The sequence below is a fragment of the Aotus nancymaae genome, unplaced genomic scaffold (genome assembly GCF_030222135.1).
Source record: "Aotus nancymaae isolate 86718 unplaced genomic scaffold, 86718_ANA_hifiasm-v0.15.2.pri h1tg000067l, whole genome shotgun sequence".
NCBI classification, from domain to species: domain Eukaryota; kingdom Metazoa; phylum Chordata; class Mammalia; order Primates; family Aotidae; genus Aotus; species Aotus nancymaae.
Window position 1 is genome coordinate 28,685,144 of NW_026988482.1, and position 20,558 is coordinate 28,705,701.

The 20,558-nt window shown below is 43.5% G+C and overlaps 1 protein-coding gene across 5 annotated transcripts in view; it reads left to right on the forward strand.

Moving 5' to 3' along the window:
- The window catches only part of CACNA2D3 (calcium voltage-gated channel auxiliary subunit alpha2delta 3), a 963,339-nt gene that overhangs the window by 14,363 nt on the left and 928,418 nt on the right, over nt 1-20,558 (forward strand). For 2 of the 5 annotated variants that reach the window (XR_002478711.2, XM_021671646.1), the window contains exon 2: nt 18,547-18,628. The exons of 1 other annotated variant lie outside the window; for it this stretch is intronic. Coding sequence is in view for 3 of the 4 variants with exons in the window: in XM_021671646.1 (XP_021527321.1) it covers nt 18,547-18,628 (82 nt within the window). In the remaining variant the exon portion in view is untranslated. Of the gene's footprint in view, nt 1-17,589; nt 17,873-18,546; nt 18,629-20,558 lie in introns of those variants that run through there. 2 more of the 5 variants (XM_012460603.3, XM_021671645.1) reach the window with 2 other exon arrangements.

A 20,558-nucleotide genomic window follows, 5' to 3' on the forward strand; every position in this document is an offset into this window, starting at 1 on the left:
ATTCAGTGTGCCGTTTAAGATTAATGTGCATCATCATATGAATTATAGATATGCAGTTCCATGTATAATTTCAGTTGCATTATAATCATCACATAACTCAGTGTATGTATATGTACGTACATATACATATACATATACATATACATACATATACATACACTGAGTTATGTGATGATTATAATGCAGAATACACAACTTGCAAAAGCAAAAATCAAAAAATAAAGTTGTAAAAGCAAAAACCAAACAATAACAACAATGAAAAAAGAATAGTTGCAGAATTTTGACAACTGTCTCTTCAGCATTTATGGAGATAATCTTATTAGTTTTCTTTGTTAGTTATTAATAATATTTCAGGATGAATTATATTAAAAGATTTCCTACTACTGAACCATTCTTGAATTTTTTGAATCAGTCTTACTTGGTCATGATGAATTATTCTTTCAATGTGTTGCTACATTCTATTTGTTAATATATAATTTGGGGATTTGGATTACCATAAGTGAAATGGGCCTATAGTTTTTTGTTTTGTGTGTAAATGTATGTGTGCTTCCTTTGTAATTTTTTATAATGCTTCTAATCATTAGTTTCTGCCTTTAACTTTACCTAGTCTTTCTGAGCTTTCCTATCTTACCCTTTTTCTAAATTTTGGGGTCAAATGTCTATTCATTGGTTGTCATTTTATCATTTTTATTGCTATAAACATTAAATAGATGAATTTTCCTCTGAGTACTGCCTTAGCTACATCCCCATAACCTTTTATTTAGTACTTGAAATATTTTTATTCCCTAGGAAATTTGCAATTTCTTTTTCACATTCTGATCAGAGAATATTGTCTATAATGTTCATTTTTGGAGCTTTATTGAAGTTTTCTTTATAGTCCATTTCTGTGAGTGTTACAAAAGCATTTGAAAAAAAGTGCTCTCTATTATAGAGGCAGAGTATGAAAAATATATCATTCAGATCTACCTCATTAATTGTGTTACTTAGAACTTCTATATTCTTATATTTTTTGTCCACTGAGCCTATCATGGTGAGTTCATCTTTTCCAGTAATAGTGTTTCTATTTCTCTAGTTTTTATATCTGTTGTTCTACAGTATTTGATAAATAAATATTTATAAATATTATATCTTCATTGTAAACTCCATCATTTTAGTGTATTTTTTTTCTAACCTAAGCTTACCTAGGTTTCAGCCACCATTTTAGTTTCATAGAATAATTTTCTTTGCCTTTTAAATGCTTTTTGGCAGTAACTTTACCTTGTTTCTTATTTAAACTTATAATTCCTGCTTTCTTTTTGTTTGCATTTATTTGGCTTTTTTTTTTTTTTAAAGAAAGAAAGAAAGAAAAAGAATAAAGAAGAGGAGGAAAAAGGAAGAGAAAGAGAGAGAGAGAATGGAAGTATTGCTTTCTTGCCCAGGCTAGAATGCATTTTAGTAATGGGTATTGAAAACCTCTTTTATACCGATAATTATACTTGACGTAAGCAGTAAGGAATAAGGGAAGAAAATAACAAACGAGCAGCCAACCAATATTTCATTTAAACCTATGAAATGCTATGCGATTACTGAGGAGTGATTTACTTCCAATTATGTAGTCACTTATGGAATAGGTGTGAGGTGGTAATGTATGTTTTATGTATTTGAAGTGGAGAGTTCTATAAATGTTTATTAAGTTTACTTGTTCCGGGTCTGAGTTCAAGTCCTGGATGTCCTTGTTAATTTTCTGTCTCGTTGATCTATAGAATCGTTAGCTCTTCTTGTTACATTGATCCTTTTGCCGTTACATAATGTCCTTCTTTGCCTCTTTTGCTCTTTGTTGCTTTAAAGTCTACTTTATCAGAGGCGAGGATTGCATCTCCTGCTTTTTATTTATTTGTTTATTCTTACTCTCTGATTGGTTGATAAATCTTCCTCCTTCTCTTTGTTTTGAGTCTTTGTGTATCGTTGCATGTGAGATGGGTCTGGATGCAGCATACCAATGGGTTTTGGCTTTTTATCCGATTAGAATATATATAACTTTAATACTGGCATTTGATGCTAGCTGGCTGTTTTGCCCATTAGTTAGTGTAAATTTTTCATTGTGTTAATGTTCTTTTCTTTTTGATATATTTTTGGAAAGGCTGATATTGGTTGTTCCTTTATATGTATAGTGCTTCTTTCAGAAGCTCTTGTAAAGCAGGCCTGGTGGTGGTGAACTCTCTAAGTACTTGTTTGTTCGCAAAGGATTTAATTTTTCCTTCGATTATAAAGCTTAGTTTGGCTGGATAGGAAATTCTGGGTTGAAAGTTCTTTTCTTTAAGGATGTTAAATATTGGTCCCCACTCTTTTCTGGCTTGTAGGGTTTCTGCTGAGAGATCTGCTGTAAGTCTGATAGGTTTCCCTTTATGGGTAACCTGACCTTTCTCTCTGGCTGCCCTTAGTATTTTCTCCTTCATTTCAACCCTAATAAATCTGGCAATTATGTGCCTTGGGGTTGGTCTTCTTGAAGAGTATCTTTGTGGTGTTCTCTGTATTACCTGGAGTTGAATATTACCCTGCCTTGCCAGGTTGGGAAAGTTTTCCTGAATGATATCCTGAAGAGTATTTTCCAACTTGGATTCATTCTCTTCATCACATTCAGGTACACCTATCAAATGTAAATTAGGTCTTTTCACATAGTCCCATATTTCCTGGAGACTTTGCTCATTCCTTTTCATCCTTTTTTCTCCAATCTTGTCTTCTCGTTTCATTTCACTGAGCTGGTTCTCAACTTCTGATATCCTTTCTTCTACTTGATCAATTCGACTGTTTAAACTTTTGCATACTTCGCGAAGTTCTCGTGTTGTGTTTTTCAGCTCCATCAATTCACTTATATTCCTCTCTAAATTGTCCATTCTCGTTAACATTTCATCAAACCTTTTTTCAAGGTTCTTAGTTTCTTTGCATTGGGTTAGAACAAGTTCTTTTAATTCACAGAAGTTTCTTATCACCCACGTTTTGAAACCTGCTTCTGTTATTGGAACACACTTGTAATCTATTAAGCCTTGTTCCGTTACTGATGAGGAATTGCGATCCCCTGTAGAGGGAGAGGCATTCTGATTTTGAGTATTCTCTGCCTTTTTACGCTGATTTCTTCCCTTCATTATATATTTATCCGTCTGTTGTCTTTGTAATTACCGACTTTCTAACTAGGTCTCTGAGGAGACGTCCAACTTGTTGATTCCCAGCGCCGAAATCTGAGCAACCCACTGCACCGGCCAAAACAGTGGTGTTAAGATTGATGGTGCTTTTCTGCCCAGGAATCTCTGGACTCTGCACCAAAAACTGGCATGCTAAGGCACCAGCAAAACCGCCGCGCCGGCCACAGGAGTCACCCTGGCGACACGTGGGGCTCCTCTGCTGGGAATCTCCTGGTCCGTGAGCAACAAATATTCGTCTGAAAGTGTGGCGTCCTCTCGTTCTCTGCGCTTTCACTGGGAACTACGAGCCCGAGCTGCTAGTGATCAGCCATCTTGGATCTCTCTCCCCATTTATTTGGCTTTTCTTTGCCGCACCCCTCCCCACTTTTTGTTAAACCTCTGTGAATGATCTTATTGAAAATATGCCCTTTGTCATAGAACATAAAATAAGGCTTTACTTTTTGGTTTTCAATTTGAAATTCTTGGTAAAAAGCAGAATTAAGTGAGACTCTGTCTCTACAAAATAAAAAATAAAATAATTAGTCAAGCATGGTGATGTGCACCTATAGTCCCAGCTACTCAGGAGGCTGAGGTGAGAAGCTTGCTTGAACCTGGGAAGTCAAGACTGCAGTGAGCTGTGATCTTGCCACTGTACTCCAGCCTGGGTGACACAGTGAGACTGTCACAAGACAAAACACCAAGAAGTAACCCATCAAAAAATTTTCATCTTTTTGGTCTATGTGGTATTTTTTTTCAAATAAATCTTTCAGTATCTGGGCTATTTTATGTTTCTTTTTGCTTTTTTTCCTCTCCGTAATTCTTTCAATATTTAGGAAGTTATGGATTTTTGTTCTGATAATTACTTTTAATTTCTATAATACTCTTGGTTCTTTATTTCTTTGAGCAGTATCTATTTAATAATATATAATGAGCTATGATAAAATTAAAATTCTCTCTCCCTCCTTTTCTCTATCCCATACCTGACTTTAGGCAATAATGCCATCTTTTTTACCATTGTGCTGTGAAATATAAGTTTTATAGACTTTAAATTATATCTTTTGTCACTTAGCTACTTCAGATGTGACAATCAACAACTTCTGTTGCTCCCACCTTCTTTTCCTCTTTTACTTTTCTGTATTTTAGATACCTCAGCTCTCTACATTGTCTAATAGTTACATTCTATTGTGTTCATATTTTGTGTATATTTCACTATACAATTGTGTATATTTCACTATACATTGTGTATATTTCACTATACAATTAAGATCAAACAAATTCACATTTGTTTGATCTTAATTGTATAGTGAAATATATTCATCACTCACCTACAGTCCTTTTGCTATTGTTCACCAGGCATCGCTTGTTGAGCTAAAATTTATATTTTGATAGCTTTTGCAAGATCTCATATATAGAGCATTCTTTGAGATTTTCCTTGTTTACCACTATTTGTATGAAGCCTTTACAGTAGAAAGTCAGTTTGCTTGGATATAAAATACCTATCTCACACTTTTTTTTTTCCTTTAAGAATGCTATAGGAATTGCTCCATTATCTTTTGGCCTTCAGTGTTGTTATGGAGATATCTGAAGGCCAGACTGATCCTCCCCTTATAAACAACTTGATACTTTTGCTAAGCTATCCAAAGGATTCTTTTTTTATCTTTAAAATCCAATTTCTTTCTCAAGGCTAACCATTCAGGATAACCTTTCCTTAATATACGGCATGTCTTTTCTCTATGCAGATTCACATTTTCTTATATTTCCATGAAATTTTCTTGAATTATATCTTTAAATATTTGCTATATTCTCATTATCTTGGTTTCCTTCTTTGAAGACTATCATGCATATGTCAAATCAGCCTGTCCTGTCCTCAGTGTCTCATTTTCTAGCTAATATTTTAACTCTTTCTTTATTTCCGTTTTATTTTGCTTGCTTTTATAGTTTCCATTCTCTACTTCCCTGAGTTTTTTTTTTTTTCTTGTAGTTATTCTCCCTTTCATCCTTTCCAATTTTATCTCTATTTCTTTGCTGGTTTTATCAGTTTTGTGTAATTCTTCCCAGAATTCCACCAGCTTCTATGTCATTCCCTCCTGTGTTGTCATCTTTGAGGTCCTGTATTTCTGTGTTGTGATCTTTCATCAGTGAGGAGGATGGCTTCTTATGCTCTTAAAGTTGGTGAAATAAATGGTTACAATTTTTGTCTGCTCCATAGTAACATTTTTTCTGATGAGTGTTCTTTGTTCTTTGCTAAGTGTTGCTATTCTTTTTCCATTAAAAAATTGACTGTACTGATGCTGGGCCAGTTGTTCTTTCTCTTCTTCCTCCTCTTTCTTCTTTTCCTCCTCCTTCCTCTTCCCCTCCTTCCCTCTTCTTACTCATCATTGAACTTCTTGAGTTCCTAGGTTACTAACTTTGCAGGAGCTTTAAGTATGTGCATATGGATAGGAACCACATACGGGGGAACAAGCTGAGCTAGCCTTCCTTCATAACCCACAGACTTTCTCCTTTTCTGCTGTCATGACAGGCTCTTCAATTTAATATGGCCATGAGATTCCTTGTGTGGTACCATCTCTTTTGCTTCAAGGAACCACCCTGAGTCCTGGAGGGCTTCTGCCTCCAGTTTTGTTTAACTTTAGTCCTGTATCTATTGTTGCCACAAGAGACAGAGCATCTGTACTTAAGGAGAGGCCTTCGCTGGAGCCGCTGTGATTTCTGGAGTCTGCTAATGCTGAGACCCCTCACAGCTCTCTGTCCCTTTTCCCCCGCATCCTCAGGACAACTTTTGCATCACCTGCTCCTCTGGGGAGTCTTTACTATATTTGGTAGTCTGCAGACTATACCTGCCTTCAAGTTTTGATGATAATGGAGTTTGTGGCTTTTAAAAAAATAATCTTTGTTGCTTTTTAGTTATTTTTCTGAGAGAGGAAAAAAGGCTGATTGGATAGAGCCATATGTTCATGCCAAGAGTCTGTGTGTTCTCTGTGGTTGCAGTCACCCTTTACTGCTTCACAGAGACTGGCCATCATAAGCACATTCCTGTTCCTTATTGTAAATGTGGGTTTTGGGCCTCAATTTTTTTTTTTGGAGATGGAATCTTACTCTATAGCCCAAGCTGGCATGCAGTGGCATGATCTCAGCCTGCTGCAACCTCTGCCTCCAGGGCTCAAGCAATTCTTCTGCCTCAGCCTCCCAGGTAGCTGGGACTACAGGAATGTGCCACCAAGCCCAGCTAATTTTTTTGTATTTTTAGTAGAGACAGGGTTTCACCATGTTGGCCAGCCTGGTCTTGAACTCCTGACCTCAAGTGATCCACCTGCCTCAGCCCCCACAAAGTGCTGGGATTACAAGTGTGAGCCACCATGCCCAGCTGAACTATTTTTAAAATTATGTTAACACATTGCTTCTATAATTTAAAAGAAATAATAAAAAGAGAGATAAAGAAAAACATAATCTCACTGATTATAAAGACATTTGAGATATTTATATAGTTCATATGTATTTATTGGTAATAACTATTTTAATGTATTGGGTTAGTATTATATAAATTTATATTACATATCAATACATTTTTTAAATCACTTTTTTTGTAGTTAAGGTATCATCAACATCATTTTTATAGCAGCACAATATTGCATTACTCAACTATGATTAATTTAAACAATACCCCATTTTAAGGCAATTAAGTGGTTTCTTATTCTATTATAGACAATACTATGATAAATATTATTACAGCTAAATATTTTATGCTCATTCTATTTTCCTAAGTAAAATTCTTAAAATTAGAACTTGCATTTCATTCCCTGAAAGAAAACAAGAGAGAAAGAATTTGCAAGGGTTAGAAAATTTTTGATTGGATGATACTGTCATTTTAATTCACATTCTAAAGAGCAAGTCTGTCAAATGAACTTTAATTATTCCAGTGAGTTTGGATTAGGCCGTGTACTCCTTAACTTCAAACATTTCTTCTTAAATATGTGATTACTAAAGATCTACCATAGAAAAAAAGTCCATGTTTATTTGACCACTTAGAATATTTTTTAATAACTAGGCTATTTTTTTTTTTTTTTTTTGAGATGGAGTTTCACTCTTGTTACCCAGGCTGGAGTGCAATGGCGCGATCTCGGCTCACTGCAACCTCCACCTCCTGGGTTCAGTCAATTCTCCTGCCTCAGCCTCCTAAGTAGCTGGGATTACAGGCAATAACTAGGCTATTACGTGACGATGGGTCAACTTCTCACCAGCTCATGCAATAGGAAACGGTACACAGGTAAAATCATGATGGAATGAAATGGTCACACAATTAAGGGAACCCATGCTCTCTAAATAAGCTAAGGATTTAAAGTTCTCCTTCCAGAACAGCAAGTTATACTCAGTTCTTACTCAACCTCAGTCTATGCTGAGAGGCAGAGAGACAGAAAGACTGAGACAGAGAATGATTGACTAGTACTTAAAAACAGTGGCAAACTTCTGTTCACCTTTGGAATGTGTGTGCATTTAAATAGATCATTTTCCACCCTAAATACCTGTATTTATCTTATTTTAAAAGTGGTTTGTTTTCCGACATGTAGCTTATTGAATAGCGTGAGAGATTGCTGAATAGCATTGGGGAACATGGCCTGGGATGAGAGATTGAGTCCAAAAGTTGACTTCAAACAGAGGGTCTTCATATATATTTTAAATCTCCTTATTTCATATAAGATTTTAAGTACTGTACTTATCTTTATTATAAAAGTAATACAGCAGAAGGCAATGTTTTAAAATTATAGATATTCCTGGAGTTTAAATACTGTATATCCCCAAACAGCCATTAAAAAAATGTTTTAATGAGTAAGAGATATTTACACTATTGAAATTCATCATTCATTTATTTAGAGACAGGCTCTCAGTCTCTAAATAAATGAATTTATTTAGAGAATAAATTTATTTATTCACCCCTGCTAAAGTGCAGTGCCTCATTGCAGCTCACTGCAGCCTCCACCTCCCAGGCTTAGAGGATTCTTCCAACTCAGCCTCTTGAGTAGCTGGGACTACAGCCGTGCACAACCATGCCCGGCTAATTTTTGTATTTTTTATAGAGACAGGTTTTCGCCATGTTGCCTAGGCTGTTCTTGAACTCCTGGACTCAAGGGATTCTCCTGGCGTGGCCTCCTAAAGTTCTGGGACTACAAGCATGAGCCACCACACCTGGCCGAAATTCAGCATTTAAAAATTAGTTATTATCAGTGAAAACAACTCAATGAAGGGAAAGCTGCAAATGCATGCATTGTAAGGAGGTCAGGGACCACTGCCTGGGCCTTGTTACCTGGTTTGGGCCTGCTAATGTGGTCATGTTTCTCAATTTAAGAGACAGGTATCACTTCCTGCTGATGGGACATTCACTCCAGCCCTGAGGAGTGACCTCCTCCGCTGCCTTGCTCTTTAGCTTCCATAGGTCTTCCTTTCCTTCCAGGTTATGATTTTAGAAACAGGTGATCACATGCAAATCATCCTTTTGAAACATCTGTGTTGTTTGAATGTTTCACATGTTAATACCTGCAGACATACCATCTTCCACTCTACATGCTTTTTGTAAAGATTCCTCTGACAGCTTCAAAAACAGCATTTGATGTGGCGTTTTTATAGTGTCTTCCTTATCCCTCCTTCTCCTCTTCCTTCAACCGGCATCCTCCCACAGGGATGTAACTGAGAATTCTCTTCAGAGAAACGGTTTCCCAGGTTCTCTTTTTCTTGGCAAATCAAGTACTTTTTGTAAAGGGCCTGTGTCTAGGGTGAGCCACAGCCTAGGAAGAATAGGAAGAGGCAGGACCTGAGCAGAAGGAAATTCCAAGCTGGTATCCTCCCCTACTCTGACCTGGCATGCAGTTGATATTTATTGAGCTCCCACAACATTTAAGGGCTTGCTAAGCCATTATGGTCATGTGATGAAGACGGTGGACACATCCCATCTAGTGGGGGAGACACAGTGTAAACAAATTACAAATAAATCAGTAGTGATAATTGCTAGGAAGAAAAATAAAGTAAGGTAACAGTTCAGAGGTGTGTGTGTATATGTGTGTTTCTTTTTAACCTAGGGTGTTCAGGGAAGTTCTCCCCAAACAGGGGACTTCTGAGCAGATATCCAAATTCAGTGAGAAATAACCGTGGGGCAACACGGAGGAAGAGCAATCCAGGCAGAGAGCACAGCACAAGCAGACCCAGGGTGGGAACAAGCTTAGCTTGTTCTGGGAACTCCAAGGAGAAGGAGGCCGGAGCACAGCAGGCAAGGGAGAGAGGGAGGGAGAGGGAGGCTGCAGGGGAAGCTAAGGACCTTGGGTGAGGAGTCTGCATTTGAATTTGCAACAGAAGCCACTGGAGGATTTTGAGCAGGGAATTCTCAGGGTCTGATTTTTGTTTTTGAAAAGATGGCTCTGGTTACGGTGGGAAGAAAGATGTATTTAAAGGGGACAAAAGGAGGAGGGATGACCTAGTGGGAGTCAGTCTCAGGAATATAGGAATAAAATGATAAAGGTCTGGGCTAGGCAGCAGTCGGGGGATGGAGGGAAGGGTTCCCTGTGGCTTTGGCACGCCTAGGCAGAGTGATAGCCAGAGCAGTACCTGGGTGCTGAAAGGCTTGATGTGTTTGCAGGATGAAGGTAATAAGTAATGCTTGTTGACTACTTAGCTGCATTATCCCATTTCATCCTCTTATGTTCATGTGAAGTCAGTTCTTTGTTATCCATCCTTTGCAGTTGAGAAAAGGGTGTTCAGAGAGGTTAGGTAACTTGAGCAACATCACACAGCTACGATGAGGGTAAGCCAGAATTTGAACCTAGGTTTGTGTGACCCCAAAGTCCATACTGCTATAGGCTCTACACCTGTAAAGGAAGCCTTGTGCTCCATGAGTATGGGCATCAGAATCCTCCCAGAAACTGATTAAAAATATAGATGTCCCTCCACCTCATGTCCCAACTTGGACTTCCTGAATCAGGACCTCTCAGGGTTTGAGAAACACTTAAGATCAAGGATTTTAAATGTCCTTCACATTTCACTCTAATGTCTGCTCCCTCCGCTCTATCCCACTAGCTGAACTGTTACAAATACTATGAAAAACTGTATTCTTACTGCTTTCAATAAGTAATATATTCACATGGCTCAAAAATCAAAATGAGGCCAGTGCGATGGCTCACGCCTGTAATCCCAGCACTTTGGGAGGCCGAGGCAGGTGGATCATGAGGTCAGGAGAGTGACACCAGCCTGACCAACATGGTGAAACCCCGTCACTACTAAAAATACAAAAATTAGCCAGGTGTGGTGACGTACACATGTAATCCCAGCTACTCAGGAAGCTGAGGCAGGAGAATCGCCTGAACCCTGGAGGCGGAAGGTTGCAGTGAGCTGAGATGGTGCCACGGCACTCTAGCCTGGGTGACAGAGTGAGACTCAATCTCAAAAATAAAAAAAAAAATAATCAAAATAAATGATTTAAAATGATGAACATTGTAAAATTTCACTCTCACTCCTGTCTCCTTCTCCTCTGTTCCCCCAGTCTCTCAACAGGGAATAAATATTAGCAGTTTCTTCTGTATCTTCCATTGTTTCTTTAAGCAAATACTCATATGTATTCTATTTTTTGCCCCTTACACAAAAGTAGCACACCATATACACTGTTATGTGTCCTGCCTCTAAAAAAATTAGTATATCCTACAGATATTTTCACCTCCATATGTAGAAATCCTCCTCAGTTTTCAAAAACAGCTACATAATATTGTATTGTCTGGATGTATCAGTTTCTTTAACCAATCATATATTGGTAGTCAGTTGGGTTGTTTCCAGTCTTCTGCTCTTTGGGAGACCTGGCTCTGTGTCCCCACCCAGATTTCACCTTGAATTGTAATAATCTCCATGTGTCAAGGGCAGGACTAGGTGGAGGTAATTGGATCATGGGGGCAGTTTCCCCATGATGTTCTCATGATAATGGGTGAGTCTCACAAGATCTGATGGTTTTAGAAGCATCTGGCATGTCCCCTGCTTGCACTTATTCTCTCTCCTGCCACCCTGTGAAGAGATGACTTCTGCTATGATTGTAAGTTTCCTGAGGCCTTCTTAGCCATGCAGAACTGTAAGTCAATTAAACCTCTTTTCTTTATAAATTATGCAGTCTTGGCTATTTCTTCATAGCAGTGTGAGAACAGACTAATACAGTAAATTGGTAGCAGGAGTGGGGTGCTCCTATAAGGATACCCAAAAATGTGAAAGTGACTTTGGAACTGGGTAACGGTCAGAGGTTGGAACAATTTGGAAGGCTCAGAAGAAGAGAGGAAAATGTAGGAGAGTTTGGAATGTCCTAGAGACTTGTTGAATTGTGTTGACCAAAATGTTGATAGTGATATGGACAATGAAGTCTAGGCTGAGGTAGTATCAGATGGAGATGAGGAACTTGTTTGGAACTGGAGTAAAGGTCACTCTTGGTATGCTTTTGCTAAGAGACTGGCAGCATTTTGCCCCTGACCTAGAGATCTGTGGAACTTTGAACTTGAGAGAGATAATTTAGGATATCTGGCAGAAGAAATTTCTAAGTGGCAAAGCATTTAAGAGGAAGCAGAGCATAAAGTTTGGAAAATTTGCAGGCTGAGAATGTGATAAAAAAGAAAAACCCATTTTCTGAGGAGAAATTCAAGCCAGCTGCAGAAATTTGTATAAGTAATGAGGAGCTGGTAATTGTCAAGACAATGGGGAAAATATCTCTAGAGCATATCACAGACCTTCACAGCAGCTCCTCTCTTCACAGTCCCAGAGGCCAAGGAGGGAAAAATGGTTTTGTGGATCAGGCCTAGAGACCCCCTGCTCTATGTAGTCTCAGGACATGGTGCCCTATGTCTCAGTTGCTTCAGCTCCAGCCATGGCTAAAAGGAGCCAATGTATAGCTTGGGGCCATTGCTTCAGAGGGTTCAAGCCCCAACCTTTGGCAGCTTAGATGTGGTGTTGGGCCTGTGGGTGCACAGAAGTCAAGAATTGAAGTTTGGGAACCTCTGCCTAGATTTCAGAGGAAATGTCTGGATGTGCAGGCAGAAGTTTGCTGCAGGGGCAGAGCCCTCATAGAGAACCTCTGCTAGGGCAGTGTGGAAGGGAAATGTAGAATGGGAGCCCACACACAGAGTTCCCACTGGGGCACTGCCTAGTGGAGTTGTCAGAAGGGGACCACTGTCCTCCAGACTCCAGAATGGTAGATCCATTGACAGCTTGCCCTGTGCACCTGTAAGAGCTGCAGACACTCAATACCAGCCCATGAAAGCGGCCAGGAGGGGGGATATGCCCTGCAAAGCCACAAGGGTGAAGCTGCTCAAGGCTGTGAGACCCCACCTCTTGCGTCAGCAAGACTTGGATGTGAGACATGGAGTCAAAGGATATCATTTTGGAACTTTAAGGTTTAATGACTGCCCTATTGGATTTCAAACTTGCATGGGGCTTCTTTGTTTTGGCCAATTTCTCTAATTTGAGCATGTGTATTTACCCAATGACTGTACCCCCATCGTATCTAGGAAGTAGCTAACTTGCTTTTGATTTTACAGGCTTATAGGCAGGGGGACTTGCCTTGTCTCAGATGAGACTTTGGACTTGAACTTTTGGGCTAATGCTGGAATGAGTTAAGACTTTGGGGGAATGTTGGAAAGGTGTGATTGCATTTTGAAGTGTGAAGACATGAGATTTTGGAGGGCCAGGGGCAGAGTGATGTGGCTTGCTCTTACGTCCTCACCCAGATCTTACTTTGAATTGTAGTAATCCCCACTTGTCAAGGGCAGGACCAGGTGGAGGTAATTAGATCATGGAGGTGGTTTCCCCCATGCTGTTCTTGTGATAATGAGTGAGTCTCACAAGATCTGATGGTTTTATAAGCATCTGGCATTTCACCTGCTTGCACTCATTCTCTCTCCTGCTGCCCTGTGAAGAGGTGCCTTCTGCCATGATTGTAAGTTTCCTGAGGTCTCCCCAGCCATGGGGAACTGTGAATCAATTAAACCTCTTTTCTTTACAAATTAACCAGTCTTGGGTATTTCTTCTTAGCAGCATGAGAATGGACTAATACAGTAACTGTAAGATAAATTTCCAGCAGAGAAATTGCTGGGTTAAACATGAAAGCATTTGCCATTTTCCTCCTTTTGATTGAATCATTTTGTTTCCTCATCAGCAACATCTCAACCTTTTAGCTGGTATTCCTTTCACAGTAGATATTCACCCAGATAGACTCAACACGCACTTTACTATCCTGACGTGAAATTCTGAGACAATATAACTTAATCAAAGTCAGAATTTTAAAAAGACAATATGATACCTTATTTGGTAATAGCAAAGAGAAAGTAAAATAAAAGTAATTTATAATAAAATAAGAATTATTTAACTATGTGAAATGCTTGCACAAGATTTAACTACAATATCTAATGATGTTATTAACTGTCTGTGCCTATATGCAGACTAACTTTGAATGCCACACCCCAAATGCAGACTGATACAGGTGTGTGTGTTGGTAACTCAGGATCTGTGAGCACAGTTGGTGTTGGAGATTTTCCAAAATGAAAAACAACAAATGAAACAAACCTCAAGAAGCAACCAAACAACTTCTTGGTAAGATTCTGAACAAAACAGAAGACACCCATGCCTTTATTGACATCATGATTGCATTCCTGGAATATTTAGTCTTTATTAAAGCCATGCAAAAACTCCTCTTATGTGTAAAATGGCTTTTAGTTCTAGATTCAGATGGTTATAAGTGGGGTTTTTCTCTTACCTGAATGTCCAGTGGGGCATTTGAAAGTCCTTTTATGGGCCTATTCTGCCCCTATCCACTAAATGCCAGTAATCCAAGTTATTATGACAAACAGAAAGAAATCCCAACTAGGCCGGGCACAGTGGCTCACACCTATAATCTCAGCACTTTGGGAGGCTGAGGCAGGCACATCACTTGACGTCAAGAGTTCAGGATCAGCCTGGCCAACATGGTGAAACTCTGTCTCTACTAAAAATACAAAAGTTAGCCAGGCATGGTGATGGGCCCCTGTAATCCCAACTACTTGGGAGGCTGAGGCAAGAGAATCACTTCAACTTAGGAGGTGGAGGTTGCAGTGAGCCGAGATGTGCCACTGCACATCAGCCTGGGTAACAGAGCAAGACTCAGTCTTAGAGAAAAAAAAAAAGTCCCAGCTGTCCAAAATGCTGCCAGGGGCAATGCCCTCTCACACACTGACGAGAACTACTGCTTTAGGGGCTCCTCCAGAATCCCTTCCATATGCCAGGATCAGGCGAATGCTTCTAAAACATTCATTTCTGTTTCATCATCTTTCACTTCTGTTCAAACTCCTCCAGCAACTCCTGTTGCAGGACAAAGTGGGACATCCTCAGCTGGATGGGATGGAGTGCATAGGTCTACCAATGAAAGTTTTATATGGCTGGATTCCATGCTTCAACTGAGAGTTGGGTGTTGAAATACAAGCTTTTGGGTGAAAATGGCAAGTAGCACCCAATGCCCTGGTACCACATTTGGCTTACTGGAAGGTGCTCCTGGTCCCTTATCCTCATGTAGCTGCAGGAACTTCCTGGTTCAAAGTGAGAACATTCTCTTTAAGGGGTATGTGTCTTTGGACAAGTGGCTAAATCCTTCTGGGCCTCATTTTCCTCTCAGTTAAAATAAGACTGTGAGATTAGATAGTTTATAGACCCCTTCCAGCACTGATTTTTGTGGTTCTGGAAAGAATATTACAATATGTAAGTGGTAAGACTCCAAATCTTTGGACACCTTGAGTTCTGAGTTTATTAATATCAGAATAAATAAATCAGTTTAAATATTTTTTATTTTTGAGATACTAGGAAATGATTAGCAGGATCCATCTGAAATGTGATGTGCATAATGTTCTGCCCAAGATGGTCTGTGTGTGTTACAAATGCTCAAAACACTGTCCACCTGAGACTATGACTTCCTGTGCCTGGCCTTTCTCATCCCTGCTCTCTAGCTGCCCCGAAACAACTGCAAAATTCACCTGTGTCAGGCTGGCAATGCACAGTGACTTTATTATGAAATGTCTTCATGACTTTAATGTCCAAGTGGCCTTCAGTATAGTCCAGAAGTCAAGCGGTTGCTTAAATATGACTAAGCTGTAAGATTTTGCCGTGCCTCGATGTTTTCATCAGTTAACAGGCATAACAACAGTATGGCTGTCACAGGTACTTTTTCTTCATATACAGTATTGTTTTTCCCTTGTCAAAATGTATTAATTGTGTATTTACCATTATGGTTTTTGTAGTAAGCCTGTCCTCCTTGTAGTGTGTAAACTGTGAGGACAGGTCGCCTGATTTGTTCACTACTGGCTGCCCAGCGTGTCCTACTGTACCTATCAATAGAAGATGGTTGACAGTTATCGACTGCATGAATGAGTGAAGCCATGAAGGGCTGTTATTATATAGATACCATAAACGAAACGGGTGTCTTACTAAGAGCTAGTATGCACCCACTCACTGGTTCATTCACTTATGCTTTCATTTAGGAAGAATGATCCCGCGTTCCTGACAGGAAACAAATTTTCTCCTAAACCCCTGGTCCAAGCCCCGGGACCCCTTGCCTCGGGGTTCAGGCCGCGCTTGGGTGGGTTTGGAAAGGGCGGGCACGCTTCCTCAGGCGGAGGGTATGCACAGAAGCGGAGAATTCATTATAACCAGTTAGTCATCCGTAGAGATTGCAGACACTGCCAGTGGGCGAGGCGCACCTGGGGCTCCTGGACTGGGGCCTGTTCCTTCCGCTGCCCCCTGCGCTGCCCCCCAAGGTGGGAGCGCGACCTACCAGAGCCTAAGAGAGCTCGAGGTCTGCCCGCACTCGGAAAAAGCACCAAGAGCCCCTCGGTAGCAGTCCTTCTCCCTCGCTGCCAACTCTGAGATCAAGCCCAACATCTGCAGGGGTAACTTTTTCCAGGGACTGCTGGGCAGGAGAGCCGGCCTGGATCCTAGCCGGACACCACCTGGCGGAAGCTGGAGCCCACCCTTACCCACTTCTCTGCAACCTGAGGGTGCTGAGGCCGAGGGCAGGTGACAGGGCAGAAAGGCATGCAAATGAGAACCCAGGCGTTTGGCGCGCCGGGAGCCCCAGGCGACATTAGGAGCACGCTCCTCTCTAGGGTCGCCGGAGTTGCGCTCCGCCGGGCAAGGATGACTCAGCCTCACTCAGGTCGGTCTTTACCGCCAGCCTGCGCGAGGGCTTCACAAGTTCCCAGTCACACCCCAGACCTCGCACAGGGGAGAGGGGCTCTGCAAGCTGGATCCCGGGGTGGGGGCAGCGGCCAAGGAGGCGCAGGGGGAAGGCTGGTTCCCCGGACACGCAGGGGCTTCCCCGACTTCCTTTCTCCTCGCCCCTGCCTCTGCGGGCAGCGAGAAGGTGCCACCTCCTGCGCCCACTGCGCTCACTGCCTCCTGCCCAGTGCAGTGGGCGCCCGAGTGGCGAGCAGGCAATTTCTAGGCTCGAATAAATCTTTTATCCCGAAATCCAGGATGTCCTCCGGTCAGGATCGACTGGGCGCCTCGTTGGCTTTCTCTCCCAGCCCTGACATCCCGGTCCCCACCAGTCGCCGCAGCCGGACAGACTCCGAGCTCAGCGAGCCAGAGCGCGGGCCGCTGGGGAGCCCCGGGGCCTGGGTCGGGCACGCCGGGGGCGGCAGCGCTGCGGCCGGATGCTGGGAGCCCCGCGCTGGTGCGCCCGCGCCGCGGTGGCAGCACCGCCCTCCGCGCCTTCCCCTGTCGGGCGCCAGGAGCAGTGCTGCCCTCGCCAGAGTCCCCGAGCTCCCACCCAGTCCCATCCCCGGCCCGCTCCGCCCTGCTTGCAACCCCGCTTGCCGCCGCAAGCCCGTGCTTTTTCCTCAGACTTCGTTCGGCTTCTTCCCAGGCTCTCTCCCGGCAGGAGAATCGCGTGGCAGGGGTGGAGGGCGCGCCCCCTTTAGGTCCGCGGCCGCCGACCCCGTGACCCCCGACTCCGCCCGGCCCAGGGTCGGACCCCGCGCGTGACGCCCGATCCGAGCCACTGCCCGCAAAGTGCGGAGTGCCGCGCCCTGCCCTCGGCCTCCCTCCCGCGCCCCCAACCCCCACCCCTGCTCGGGTCGCTCCGGCCCTCGGCCAGCCCGAGTGTCGCGCCCGCGGTGGCGGACTGCGGAGTTGTAAAGAACTCAGGGGCCGCAGTGGCCCGGGCGGGGCAGGGCGCGCTCCGGCGCGGCCAAGGACACTGGAGTTTGCGAGTCCCCGCCCGCGCGGCGCCTCCCGCCCCACAGCCCTCCCGCCGCGGCCCGCCGGACTCCCCGGGGCCGCCGAGGCGGGGCTGGGCGGCCGCCGCTGCTAGAGGCGCGTCTCGCTGCCTCCTCCCCCGCCCGCCTCCCTCCCCACCTCTCTTCCCTCCCTCCTCCTCTCCGCCCTCCCCGCCCTGCCACCCGCTCCTTTTTCTGCTCCCCAAGTGAGCCGGGCGCGCGAGAGGCAGGCGGGGCGGCGCGGAGCGGAGCAGGCAGCCCCGCGCGCTCGCCCACCGCCCGCTCCGCGCAGCTCCCCGCGGCCGCTCTCGTCGCCGCCGCAGCGGCGCGTCGGAGGGAGCCCAGCATGGCCGGGCCGGGCTCGCCGCGCCGCGCGTCCCGGGGGGCCTCGGCGCTCCTCGCCGCCGCGCTTCTCTACGCCGCGCTGGGGGACGTGGTGCGCTCGGAGCAGCAGATACCGCTCTCCGTGTAAGTGCCGGCTCCTGCGCCGCCCGGGGAGGGGACCCGGCCGCCCGCGACCCGCTGTGCCCAAGTTTGAGCGCCTGCAGGTGCGGCTGGACAGGACCCGCCGCGGGCGTCGGCCTCACCGCTGGCACCTGCCTTTCGGGACCGGCGGCGGGCTGCGAGGCCGGGGTGGGATGCTCTGGCCCCTGCCGGCAGGTTGGCGAGTGAGATCTGGAGGCTCACCTCAAGTTACGGCACCAACTTTGGAGCCTGTTTACGGAATCCAACTTCCATGGGCCGCTGAATTACCCCCCTCTTTGCTCCCCTGCCGCCCCACTTCTTTTTTGGGAGGGGGGATGGGTGGATTTCTTCTGACTGCTATTTGCCAGGTGATGCCCAGTTTGGGGAATTGAGTCCTCGGGCAACTATTCAAATGAAACTCAGTGGTCTTTTTAGAGAGCCTGGAGACTTTGCGCCATTCTCAACTCCGAGACCCCCCTCGGGCCCCCTCCTGCGCTGCGCTCTGCAGTTTGGTGCTGGCAGTTTCCACCCAGGCGCTTTTTCTATCTTTTCTTCTTTTAAAACGTGTTACATCGCCCTGCTCCTTCAGCCATAGCCCCATGTGTGCGTGTGCGTGTGCGTGCGTGTTGACTGTGACACGGGTGTTACATTTCTTCCTGTGCCCCTTCTCCCTGTAGGGTGAAGCTCTGGGCCTCGGCTTTTGGTGGGGAGATAAAATCCATAGCTGCTAAGTACTCCGGCTCCCAGCTTCTGCAAAAGGTAAGGTCTCTGTGGTAGCAGGAAGCGATGATTTTTTTCCGGCACAGAAAATGGAGGCAGATTTAGTTTTCCAAACAAACGTGAGCCCCGAGCAGCATCAGTTATCAGAGGAGTCTCTGATCCCCGGGTTTCTTGGCATGGTACTGTGCAGTGACTTCTTCCTACCAATCGGTTATTTTTAGATGACACTTGATTCTAAACACAAAGAAAAGCAGGATACTCACTCGCACTGTCCTGGCTGGGGCTTGGAAACTGAGTGTTTTTGCATGGCTCTCGTCTCCGTGTTGGTATTGCTGTTTCAGTGCCAGAGCAGATGCTCCTCCGGCCAAAAAATGCTAACTTCATCCAAGGGGCAGACTGGTGCCTATTTTTGATGCCTTTCACCTTGCATTGGAGGCGTGGGGTTCAGTGTACCAGAGAAAGACGCTGCACTATTGTTTGTCATCCCTGCAGTTGTACAATCCCATTATTCCCCAATCATCTAGACCCAGGGCTGGGATGCATTACATCATTACAGATAAGGAGAATGAATGTGGTTATCTTTACACTCAGCTGCACTGCCGGATAATAACCTATGAGAGTAGTCCACAAACTTAAGAAATGGGTCTGCATCCATGTAATTCTGGAGAGTAATGAGAATGGAGAATTGATTATTAGGCTTTTATCAGAAGCTGCATCAATTTTAATTCAAACAGGCAACATTTTAAGCATAAGCTTAAAATTACATTGTGAAATATATGGTCCTTCATTCTCCCCTTCAGGAAATAAAGTAAAAAAAAAATGGGCCGGGGAGGAGAGATTAGAGGGGTTCAAAGAATTTGAACAGTTAGCAGATCAACAGGATTAATCCAAATATTCTCTTGATAGGAAATAAAATTGGCCTTTAGGGATAAATTCTCTGAAAATGGGTAGAAACAGCTTAAATTGTTACATTAACTTTTAAGCATTTTTAAAATATGATTTTTGGGCCAATGTACCATATGTGTTATGCATGCTGCCTGGTAACCAAGTACGTATTTTATTTATGGCATTCCACTTCAGAGAGTAGCATTTTTGGGGACATTGTATGAAACAGTTTGCCACATGAAATCCAAATATTGTAATAAAGCGTTGGCCCACCATGGAATGACCGAAGTTATTCTGGTTTAAAAATCGCCAATAGCCTTATTCATTGAAACCATGGAAAGATTGTTTGCTCAACTCTGTTGTCTCGGAAGGCATTCTTGAATTATAGGCAGTTGGTAAACACTTGAGGCTATGAAATGCCCTTCTGGAAGATGAGAATTTACATACCTGTGACCCACCTCAGCACTTACAGGAATTGCCTCTTTCCCTAGTATTCTTTGAATCTGGACCAGTCTGTCTTCTGCTTTGGCATTTTGCCCACTTGTCAGGTGTTTTATGTGATGAATTCTGGACTGTGGCATTGCCTGTGTATTTTTCTTATGCTTTTAAAGAAGATAACTTTAAAGACATATTTCTCATCTGCATGTTGTAGTTGTAGCAACTCTAGAAGAATCCCTTCAGAGCCTGTTAATATTTTTTTGGTTGTGCTTTCATATCTTTTATCTCACATTTTCTAGGAACACATAAAATATGTTTTTTTCTTTCTCTCTGAAGTTACACATGCACGCACACACACACCCATGCGCACACACACTGCACAAAACTCCATCAACCCTATTATTTGCTACTCTATAACAGTAAATTGGAAACAGCTAAAATGCTTCTCTTACCTTCTCATCAGCATCCTTTCTGATATTGAATTCACTAGCCTTGCTTTGCTTTTGTCTTGTTTGCAGCTTGACAATTGTGTAATTATTTCCAGCTGTTTATGGCTTTGTTATCATTTCTTGCTGCTGCCTGGCATTTTGTAATTTGATGCTAGGGAAAGGTGAGGTGTTGCTTGGCATTGAGTTCCAGGGTCGTG